This window comes from Physella acuta, unplaced genomic scaffold (assembly GCF_028476545.2).
Source record: "Physella acuta isolate Inbredline_101_S28 unplaced genomic scaffold, ASM2847654v3 ptg001035l, whole genome shotgun sequence".
In the NCBI taxonomy this organism is placed as follows: Eukaryota; Metazoa; Mollusca; class Gastropoda; family Physidae; genus Physella; species Physella acuta.
In genome coordinates this window covers 25,760-38,317 of record NW_026732552.1, presented here as the reverse complement: position 1 = coordinate 38,317, position 12,558 = coordinate 25,760, and the positions used below count along the sequence as shown (strand labels likewise).

The following is a 12,558-nucleotide window of genomic DNA, read 5'->3' as shown; positions in this document are numbered from 1 at the left end:
ACGACATTTGCCAAAATTGTAACAGCCAGCAAAGGGGTTGCGCCCTTGGATGTTCCCCCTAGGTCGAGAGACCCTGGGAGGAGCCATCCGGATTACGGGCCCAATCCTTTTCAGATCCAGTCAACCGATCAATCAACTACCCTCATAATTGAACTGCCTGAAGAAGAAATCCCTGATCTTTTCTCGACTCAACCAACACCAAGTACAGTCATGCAGGTGGTCATTCAAGCCATGCCAACCTACGTGGACACATCATCCGCCAACTCATCAGCCCACACCAACTATTGCTAACGAACTACATCAGCCCACACCAAATATTGCTAATGAACTACATCAGCCCACACCAAATATTGCTAATGAACTACATCAGCCCACACCAAATATTGCTAATGAACTGCATCAGCCCACACCAAATATTGCTAATGAACTACATCAGCCCACACCAACTATTGCTAATGAACTACATCAGCCCACACCAAATATTGCTAATGAACTACATCAGCCCACACCAAATATTGCTAATGAACTACATCAGCCCACACCAAATATTGCTAATGAACTGCATCAGCCCACACCAAATATTGCTAATGAACTACATCAGCCCACACCAAATATTGCTAATGAACTACATCAGCCCACACCAAATATTGCTAATGAACTACATCAGCCCACACCAAATATTGCTAATGAACTACATCAGCCCACACCAAATATTGCAAATGAACTACATCATCCCTCACCAAATATTGCTAATGAGGAGACACATGGTTCTATTCGTCCGAAAACTTCAACGTGTCTGAACTGGACAACACAACCAAACAGTACGGACCTTACTACCTGCATTTGACGATCTACCATAAGGACAAAATCAACGGTACACTAAGATGGGCTCCCCCGTCACTCGGAAATGACACGCTGCGAAAAGCACTAGGTATAATCAGCAAACAAAATCCCACACACTAACAACCGAAACTTCACAATATTCACAGAAAACCCATCAACTATCCCACACTATATCAAATTTAACTTAAAAACAAAGCGATCAACGTACTCATAGGAAGGAAATTCCCGGGAAGGAAACAACCTTGCCAGACATGCGGGTCCTTACAACATTGAACAAACCAGTGCTATCAAAGAAATCAAGAATATGACCAACAACCATCCTCACAATTTTTTTTTAACAGAACCACAAAGAGCATCAGCCACTCCGCGTCAACCAATGGTACACCCAAATCTGACGAACCAACAAGCGAAATCAGCAATCGTCAAATTAACTGAAACAACAGACCTCAGCTCAACAAATGGTACACCCAAATCTGACGAACCAACAAGCGAAATCACCAATCGTCAAATTAACTGAAACAACATACCTCAGCTCAACAAATGGTACACCCAAATCTGACGAACCAACAAGCGAATTCACCAATCGTCAAATTAACTGAAGCAACAGACCTCAGCTCAACAAATGGTACACCCAAATCTGACGAACCAACAAGCAAATTCACCAATCGTCAAATTCACTGAAACAACAGACCTCAGCTCAGACCTCAATTCATCATCCACGCTGGCCCCAAGTTTCAAACTTAGCAACGGAGCAGCCAACACCAGCACACAACAGCAAGACGCCTCAAATCCCAATGACAAACCACCACAGACTGCTATGGAAACAGGAACAAAATCCAAAAGGAAGAACGAAGACATTCCAGCCACAAGAAAGAAAATTATATAAATCGACCAAAACAACTTTAGAAACAACTGTAGCAAATCCAATAAACACTATAGTAACCCATCCGCAACAAGAAACTACCACCGTACCAATCCAAATCTCGTAACCTTTAACTCCTGGAAAAGACAAGAGCTGCGGGTATTGCTTTCACAGTTTCAGTACTGCCAGCGAGTGTAAAACTCATATACAAACTTTCCATCATGATACGGGTAAATGCTTTGTGATAATGCTGCCTAGGATACTCCTATCTACATACAATATTATTAAATTGAGCTACACTTGCAACTCAACACACACGTGACAATGTTACCTAAAGTTGTAAGATTCACACAGTTTTGACAATGTTTAGCACAATGTTGCTTTAAGTTTCTCATTCTATACAGACGTAATAAAGTTACCCTAAACTCTCAGCCCTATTTACACACTCAATTAGATCATGTTGCATAAACGTTACATCGCCACAAAATATACTAATGCTGATCTAAGCTTTTTTTACCTATATATCTATATCTACTTGCAATATAACTTGTGTTGTTTAAAATGGAGGTGCCTCACACAATTGACATGTATTTTATTACTTCCCTTATACGAATTAATATAATCAAGGATACAACTTAAACATATCATCGAAACTATGTATTAAAATAAATATCATTTACATATTATATGATGGTATAATTGTACCAACATGTCAAACAAAACAAATATTATTTTATCAGCAATATTGAAAAACCATTTTGTTTTGTTTCTAAAATTCCTTTTTTTTAATTAAAAATTAATAAAAATCAAACACCTTAGGTATGTTCCAATTTATTTCCTAGACGTTTAATCATTGATAATTTTCAATGTTATTGACCAATTGCAAAAATGTTGTTATTATTCTTATACTGCAGAGACAGTACGAGATTACAGAGACCCTTCTCCTACAGTCGTTTCTATTTCTGTCCATGGGTGACTACAGTGTGAACTTTTGACTCCGCAGCACACTAAACTAAGCAGTGAAGAGAAACCTAGTTTGCACACCTTATTTTAATCTAGTTCTTATGCCATTTTATTTTTTCCCTTTGATTATTATATATGCAATTGATGTTCATTGTTCATGTCTTTGATGCTATGTAAAATCTATCAAATATACTATTATTACTGATTTAAATGTTTAAAACAATTGAATTACTAAAAATAAAAATAAAAAAATCTACCCCCTTCTCTCTCCCCCTCTATCCACTTTACCCCCAGACATGATAACCCCACAATCCCTTTAACTGTTCCAACGACCCCACCACCCACCGCAACATCAATATCCAGAACTTATTTAAAGTTCTAAATCTTGTCTCTTTCCCCTCATCTTTCACACTGCAACCTTTTGAAAACTCAATGCGACCACTACAACACCCTTTCAACTAGTCAACTTAAGTTGTTTCCCTACATAGAAAATGCTTCACTGTCCCATTGACCCTCTCTGAAAAATTTCCTTTCCTCTCCCCACCCAGACTTCTGACACTTTCATTTGACCTTCACCCCTTTTACTGTCATCCTTTGTAATTTTTTATAATCAAATACATGACATCATGTAAATATTCATTATGTACATTTGCAAAACCTGTCGTTTTCATTTGGTGTTCAAAATTATGTCAAAAAACTTGATGTTGATGTACTTGTTTTAATTGCAAAAAATAGTATATATATATATATATATAAAAAAAAAAAAAGTCTAGTTCTTATGCCAATTTATTTTCTTCTTTTGATTATTATATATGCAATTGATGTTCATGTCTTTGATGCTGTGTAAAACTATCAAATAAATTATTATTACTGATTTAAATGTTTAAAACAATTGAATTAATAAACATAAAAAAAAAACTGTTAAAAAAAAAAAAAAAAAAAAAAAAAATACTGCAGAGACACATCTCCCCCAGTCGTTTCTATTTCTGTCCATGGGTGGCTACAATGTGAACTTTTGACTCAGCTAAGGACAGAACACAGTAAACTAAGCAGTCAAAAGAAACCTTTTTTGCACACCTTATTTTAGTCTAGTTCTTATGCCATTTTATTTTCTCCATTTGATTATTATATATGCAATTGATGCTCATGTCTTTGATGCTGTGTAAAATCTATCAAATGAATAATTATTACTGATTTAAATGTTTAAAACAATTGAATTACTAAAAAAATTAAAAAAAAAGGAAAAAAAACTAATTGAGGACTGTATAGATATAGATGTTTGAAAGGGAAGAGTGTTTGCTTTTACGTGTCTCATTGTAATAACATAGCTTTTCCGATTTCTTAAAATTTGTATCATTTTAATTCTCTGTAATCCCAAATTCATTTCAGCTCTACTTTAAAAAAAAAAACAAATTCCCCCTCCCCCCCCCCCCCCCCCCTCGTCCCCTCAGCCCACCACGCCGAGAAAAAAAAATCCCTTGAATCATCATTTAATTACACATTTGCATTTTCAGTTTCAGGTTGGTTTTTAATTTTAATTTTTTCTTTATATTTAGACGTTTTGTATTAGATCTATGTATAAGTAAACCATCTTAAATGAAAGAAAGCAGGCTACAAGTAAGAAAGAAATATTACTATTGTAAATCTGTATCAGTCATCACAAGCCGATGATGAAAACTGTAATACTAAAGCGAACACACAACGGACGCTATAAATTACGTGTCTGAGGGAAAAAAAATAATAATAATAATAATAATAATATGGTGTGTATACAGCAGGTTTGCGGACAACAAATTCAGATGAGGCTGACACTGTCAAAAGTATATACTGTCTATAAAAATTCCATTTCTTTCTGGGGGGGGGGGGTGCTGTAGAAGAGATAACGACCTCGGATGTGTGTTGGAAGTATGTTAGCACCACGTCGTTGTTGGCATAGAGTCTGATAACAGTTGGAACGTTTCTGTAACATCTTGGTCTGGTACTTGACTAGACAACAAACGATGAAACGTTTATCGTTGCTGGTTTCATATTGTAGAGGTTAATATACATATTGATGTGTATGTATTGTGTATTCTTACACTGGCTTATTTTCCAAAGCGAGAAAAATATTAAATAAAGCAATTGACATATTTTGAATTTTAAAGTTTTTTTTTTTTTTTTATTTCTACACGAACAGTGTATTCATAATTCTAACTCTACTGTCCTACACTTTACTTCTACTAACTGACTATGACTTTCTATTAGTATAAAATATTTACTATTTATATTGAAATCTAGCAAATCCAACTCAACTGACAATCCCCTAACACTATAATGTCTAACTGTTTACTACACGTTCGAGCCACCAACTGCCCTAACGCTTTGATTGATCAGCTGACCGTCACACGTGACCACGGTCGGTTCGTTTTTAATTGATCGGGCTATTTGATTTGTTGTATTTCTTTGGTTTAGCTCGGCTATTTCCTAACTTCTAAATGTAATTACGTACTTATGTTAACATTACTAAATAAATTATGCATTCGTAATTTTATTATAAAACATTTTAATACGTAGATACTGACTTGTGTCAGTGCAGGTGAGCATAGCAATTAAATTTACAAAACAGTTGCATACAATGTTGTATCTGGTTTCTTGTCATAGTTTCTACTTATCAAATGTGTACATTAGTTTTAACAAGAGAATTACAACTTTATTACTTGCTCGTGTAATAGGTTTGCTAATATTAACTTAAGTAAATTTAAATTATATTTTGTTGTTTATTTGTGTCTACACTACCTAGCACAATCGAGGACATTAGTTTTACATAGATGCGCCTAATTTCACAGTTACCTGAGCATTTTAGTCGCTAGACACGCTACCTAATACAAACAACAACCATCGGTAGTTTAATGAGTGCAATGGGAATCTCCATGTAATACTTACATTAATTATCTTAATACGTCACATATTGTTTTGGTTTATTTAACATAAACTCAAAACGTACACCTTTCCATATTTTCTGCTTACGAGAGGCGAAAAGAGAATTTATTTATTATTACCGTTATCAATTGCTATGTTAATAAGCTATCTGCGCTCTTCAAATTATTGATTTACATTGTAGCGCTAAAAAGGTGAATGAATCGTTTTTAAAATAATTTGATTTAGATGTAATTCTGAGTTAGGTTAAACAATTCTAAATAAATTGCTAACTTCTATTAATAGACTTTGGTTTTCTTTACATTTCATTAGAGTTTTGTAATTCTGTTTATCATTAAACGTTATTCTAAAGATCAAAGTCTTTTTTTCATAAATCACGAGATTTATATAATGATAGAACTATGGTGCCGCCTGACCCCGCGATGTTGGTAGGGGGTAGGGGGGGGGTCAGGCTATTTTGAGGGCCCACCGCTGACCATAATTATTTTTTTCTTATAATTAAAAAAAATCGTGCATTTTTGACTTGATTGCTGTTGTGTAAAGAGAAAACTGTAACTGCGGTGGATCATCTTTATTCTGTAAGGTCTATCCCACGCTCTTGTATATTCTTTTCCCCTATGTTTTTAAACCATTGCGAATGCCGAGCCCTCTTTCTCCTGATATTGTCGACAAAGTTTTCTAAAAAGAAAAAAAAATCCATTGCGCGTGAGGCTGCTATAGGCCTACATGTAAACGATTTTTATGCTACATTTTAGCGGCATAAACAGTTCCCGTTTTCTCTTTAACCCTGGCGCTACGTTATGATATCTAATCATCGTTATATAAAACAATACTCTTTTTAAAATCATAGACAGACTTAACTTAAATTTCTGCTGAACTTTTATATAGTTTCAAACACAAGTTTGACATTGTGTTATCTGCTTCAAATTGTAATCAAAATGTGGTCTGTGAATGTGAAATAAATAACATTTGAAAGAACAGATTACTGGACATGTTGAATTTCTTGAAAACGAACTGCGGCGTTAATTCCCTGAGCTGACAGAAATAGAAACTACATTGACACCTATACCATTATCTGCTTCCCTTGATGCTGCCAGCATTTTTAATTATGTAAATAACATATAAATTGCTATTGCCTGGCTGTAATGAATCATCGCTAAAAGAAAGAATAAGTGAGTTGGGAATAAAGTAGTGCTAACAGAAAGAAAGTGAATTGTCAATGAATCATCGCATAAAAAAAAAATTGGTGAATAAAGGGAAGTGATTATCGCTTGGAAGAAATTGTCGCAAGTAATTTGTTATTGAAAAAAAAATACTAAAAGAATGGAAGAAATGGTCGCTAATAAAATTGATAAATGGGTGAGTGAGGAAAAAGCTATAAAAAACCCAGAAGAAATAATTAGGGGGGGGGATACAATTATCAATAATAGAGAGAAGCAAGAATATCACTTGAAATACATCTAACCGACACAATGTGAACAAACTTTTGTTTCTAATGCAATAAACCAGGAGAGCTCGTCTGTGCCAGTCTCTAACAGAAAGGTCAAGGATTTCTTAGACACACTTCTCACAGCACGAGATGAAGACGGGAATGGAATGACGGCGTTAGAGATACGAAACGAGGTGGACACTTTCTTGTTTGAAGGTAGGCTACTGGCTACATTTTATGTATATTCTTACAACTGCTAGCTAGATGGTAGCTACCGGCTTCTCAGTTACACATGCATTTCCTACAACTTCTAGTTAGAAGGAAGCTACTGGATACCATGGTAGCCATGTATTTCCCTACAACTACTAGCTAGAAGGTAGCTCCAGGCTACCCAAGTACCAATGTATATCCCTATAACTGCTAGTTAAACGTTAACCAATGGCTACCTTGGTCGCAGTTTGCTACCATCATAACCATGCATTTCCCTACAACTGCTAGCTAGAAAGTAGCTACACGTTACCTAGGTACCCATCTATTTCCTTAGAGTTGTTAGTTAGAAGGTAGCTACATGCTACCATCCTACCCATCTATGACCATACAACTGCTAGCTAAAATGTAGCCCAATGCTACCCATCTACCCACGTATCCCCTCCATCTTATAACTAGAATGTAGCCACGAGCTATCAATCTACCCACGTATCCCCTCCATCTTATAACTAGAATGTAGCCACTAGCTACTAATCTACCCACGTATCCCCTCCATCTTATAACTAGAATGTAGCCACGAGCTACCAATCTACCCACGTATCCCCTCCATCTACCCACATATCCCCTCCATCTACCCACGTATCCCCTCCATCTACCCACGTATCCCCTCCATCTACCCACGTATCCCCTCCATCTACCCACGTATCCAATCCATCTACCCACGTATCCCCTCAATCTACCCACGTATCCCCTCCATCTACCCACGTATCCCCTCCATCTACCCACGTATCCCCTCCATCTACCCACGTATCCCCTCCATCTACCCACGTATCCCCTCCATCTACCCACGTATCCCCTCCATCTACCCACGTATCCCCTCCATCTACCCATGTATCCCCTCCATCTTATAACTAGAATGTAGCCACTAGCTACTAATCTACCCACGTATCCCCTCCATCTTATAGCTAGAATGTAGCCACTGGCTACCCATCTACCCACGTATCCCCTCCATCTACCCACGTATCCCCTCCATCTACCCACGTATCCCCTCCATCTACCCACGTATCCCCTCCATCTACCCACGTATCCCCTCCATCTACCCACGTATCCCCTCCATCTACCCACGTATCCCCTCCATCTACCCACGTATCCCCTCCATCTACCCACGTATCCCCTCCATCTACCCACGTATCCCCTCCAACTACCCACGTATCCCCTCCATCTACCAGGCCACGACACGACGGCCAGCGGGATGACGTGGGCACTGTACGAGCTGGCCAAACACCCAGAGCACCAGGAGAGGATTTACGACGAGGTCAAGGACGTCTTGGACGGCAGGGAGCATCTGGACTGGTCAGTCGACTTGTTTTATTGGACGGCAGGGAGCATCTGGACTGGTCAGTCGACTTGTTTTATTGGACGGCAGGGAGCATCTGGACTGGTCAGTCGACTTGTTTTATTGGACGGCAGGGAGCATCTGGACTGGTCAGTCGACTTGTTTTATTGGACGGCAGGGAGCATCTGGACTGGTCAGTCGACTTGTTTTATTGGACGGCAGGGAGCATCTGAACTGGTCAGTTGACTTGGTTTATTGGACGGCAGGGAGCATCTGGACTGGTCAGTCGACTTGTTTTATTGGACGGCAGGGAGCATCTGGACTGGTCAGTCGACTTGTTTTATTGGACGGCAGGGAGCATCTGAACTGGTCAGTTGACTTGGTTTATTGGACGGCAGGGAGCATCTGGACTGGTCAGTCGACTTGTTTTATTGGACGGCAGGGAGCATCTGGACTGGTCAGTCGACTTGTTTTATTGGACGGCAGGGAGCATCTGGACTGGTCAGTCGACTTGTTTTATTGGACGGCAGGGAGCATCTGGACTGGTCAGTCGACTTGTTTTATTGGACGGCAGGGAGCATCTGGACTGGTCAGTCGACTTGTTTTATTGGACGGCAGGGAGCATCTGGACTGGTCAGTCGACTTGTTTTATTGGACGGCAGGGAGCATCTTAACTGGTCAGTTGACTTGTTTTATTGGACGGCAGGGAGCATCTGAACTGGTCAGTCGACGTATTTGCTAACCATACACATGGTCATTCGACTTGTTTCGCTAACCATACACATGGTCAGTCGACGTATTTGCTAACCATACACATGGTCAGTCGACTTGTTTTACTAACCATACACATGGTCAGTTGACTTGTTTTGCTAACCATACACATGGTCAGTCGACTTGTTTTGCTAACCATACACATGCATTGATGCCCCATTCCTTTTAAATAGTTTGACATTTCAAATCATTAACAGACAGAGTGGAACAGGACAAAGACTTCCTTTTTTAACGGATAATATATTTCTACATCTTTTCTACAGATTGCTTTGTATATTGATTAAGCTATTCTATCAGTGACGTAGGCAAGGGGGGTGGTTAGGAGGGGGATATAACCCCTCCCATGGAACCCTATATATATATATATATATATATATATATATATATATATATATATATATATATATATATATATATATATATATATATATATATATATATGTATATATATATATATATATATATATATATATATATATATATATATATATATATATATATATATATATATATATATATATATATATACATATATAGGAGTGTATACATATTGAACAGTATTTGAACCCCTCCCATGACCAATTCCTGGCTTCGCCACTGTATTCTATGGATGTATAATTTTTAATTCTTACAGTACAATAATTGAATCAACCACACTTACACATGTGAACATATAATTTTTTATTTGCCAGTTTCTTCCATGGATCTCTTCGAGGGGCGCGAAGCCCCCCCCCCCCCCCCGAAAAAAATTTTACCGCCCCACTGAACGAAATGAAATTTATATAATTTATATAGAAAATATATTCTTTTAACAGTGTCCGCCCCCCCCCCCCTCCCGAAGAAAGTCTACCGCCCCCCCCCCCCCGAAAATTTCAAGTGCCACCCCCCTGGAGAAAAAAGTCTGGAAGAAACACTGGTTATTGCCTGGTTGTAACTGCTTTAATTATAGTCCCGTAGATCTAAACGTTATAAAAGAAGTGCTAATAATTATGTACTTCAGGAATGATCTTCCGAAGCTGGAGTTCACAACGATGTGCATCAAAGAAGGTCTCAGGCTTCACTCGGCTATTCCAGCTATTGAGAGAACAACGGTGGGAGAGTGTGTGATTAATGGAATCTCATTTCCTGCTGGTAAATAATAGAAACTCTGTATGTAAACAATTTTTTATTTTATTTTTTTTTAATTTTTTTTGTCCTAAAGAAAGAATATATCATATCGATTTTGTAAGCACATTCAGTTTTTTTGTAAAGAAAGAATGTATCACACTAACTCAAAGTAAAATCTTGTTAAATAATAACTAAAAAAGTTGAATTGATTGAGATGCAAGGAAAATTAAAGCTACAACTATATGTTTATACGATATTATTTATATTTGAAAGTTAAGATAAAAAGTTTACAACAGAGGAATGAGATATCAATGTTGACAGCTTCTAGTATTCTTCAGAGTCTATAGATTTACTGTATCTTCTTTTAATTAATGTGGAAGGGAATTAAGTATTGCGTGTCAACTGGTTATGCCATCTGTCTCTGACTTCACCCTGCTCTTCTTTTTGGAGTTGCTTCCATAGCCTTTGTCCAAGAACGAACTACAGGGTAGCAGTTGTTTTGAAGAATGGCTCTCCCCAGCTAACGAGCCTCATCTGCCCAAGGATTCGAACTCGAGACTTTTCGGTTTAGCAGCCATGAACTTTTATCGACTCGACCCCTAGTTTTACTGCATGATGTTGGTTATACACATTTATTCATACTTTTGAGATACGTTTAGTTTTCAAACACAACGTGCCCCACCTACTCAGTATTTCTTCACTTGGTTTTTGATGTCATCAGCTGTGAAAAAAAAACAAAAACGTAATGTGATTTTATTTCTCTATCCGTTCTGAAAGGGACACGGGTCGCAATCCAGCTGTGGATACTACACCACAATCCACACATTTGGGAGGATCTACACGTTTACAACCCAGAGAGGTTTCACCAGACAACCAGGCCAACATGGATCCGTTCCAGTTCCTTCCCTTCTCCGCGGGGTCAAGGTCACTGTGTCTAATTATAGTGTCCAGACTCGCTTTCATTCAATTCAAAACAAGATACAACGCTCTGTTGACTGAGTTAAACACTGTATATCTTCCCGTGTTGACACTGTACACATTAATCTCTTACTCGCTCGATGTTACCTAAAATCCCCCAACCCAAAAAAAAAATAAATAAATAAAAAAAAATTAAAATTCATTCCGCTTTTATAAACGGATTCGAGCTAGGAACAACCGCACTATCCCCGTTTTATAGATAATAATACCTTAAACTCCAAAATGACCCATAACAACCGATATTTAAAAACCATTCCGCTTTTTGAAAATTGTATTAAATTGAGTAATTAATTATTCCTATTTTGACATTTTAATTAGTTGGCCGCTATTTAGGTTGAAAGTAGACTCGTTATTAAGATGTTTGTAAGTCTTGTATATATGTAAATATTTTGCGAAGGGTTTTAATCAATGTTTTTAAAGCCTTTGATATTTTTTTTTATATAGAAAGAGAAGTATGAGAATGTGTATTCTATAAATTATGTGTTTAATAAAAAAAAATATCTCATCTGCAGAAATTGCATAGGCCAGAACTTCGCTATGAATGAAATGAAGACTACGATAGCCAGAATAATTAGGAAGTTAGTTTTGATTTTTTCTACACAGCCTTATCTTAGCTCAATACACAATGAATACAGTTGTAGGCTCACCAACCCGATAACTAATATTTTTATCGCCCTAAAAATCAAAATTTTTCTCTCAAAATTTAATTTTTTTATTATTAGATAGAAACTTTAAAATTATATGGTTTGCAATAGAGTTCTATTATAATGTTTAAATAGATTTTGTTGAAAGTTTATATGATCTAACTATCTTCAGATTTAGACTGACCGTGGATCAGAAGAATAATGTACGACGTTTACCGATGGTCACCATGAAGCCAGAGAACAAAGTCTTGTTGTTCGCTTCGGCCAGGGATTAGTACTTTCTGTTAGAGAGTAGGCCTATATATATATATATATATATATATATATATATATATATATATATATATATATATATATATATGAGTGTATGTGTGTGTGTATGCGTGATTGTGGTAGCTTAAACTTTAATGTTGCCCTACACTCTGTACCTCTCATCCACGCAAACTGTGAAAATGTTGCCATAAGGTACTCTTTCCAATAGTTATTACAATTTTGTACTAAC

At 37.2% G+C, this 12,558-nt stretch overlaps 1 protein-coding gene across 1 annotated transcript; it reads left to right on the top strand.

Annotated features, from left to right (window-relative positions):
- The first annotated feature begins 6,907 nt into the window (after positions 1 to 6,907).
- Positions 6,908 to 12,331, top strand: LOC131954859 (ultra-long-chain fatty acid omega-hydroxylase-like). Its single transcript, XM_059318674.1, is given in 8 exon segments — positions 6,908 to 6,943; positions 7,094 to 7,229; positions 8,450 to 8,573; positions 10,328 to 10,458; positions 11,212 to 11,298; positions 11,301 to 11,358; positions 11,925 to 11,990; positions 12,229 to 12,331. Coding segments are annotated over 8 exon segments (741 nt in total).
- The last annotated feature ends 227 nt before the right edge of the window (positions 12,332 to 12,558 follow it).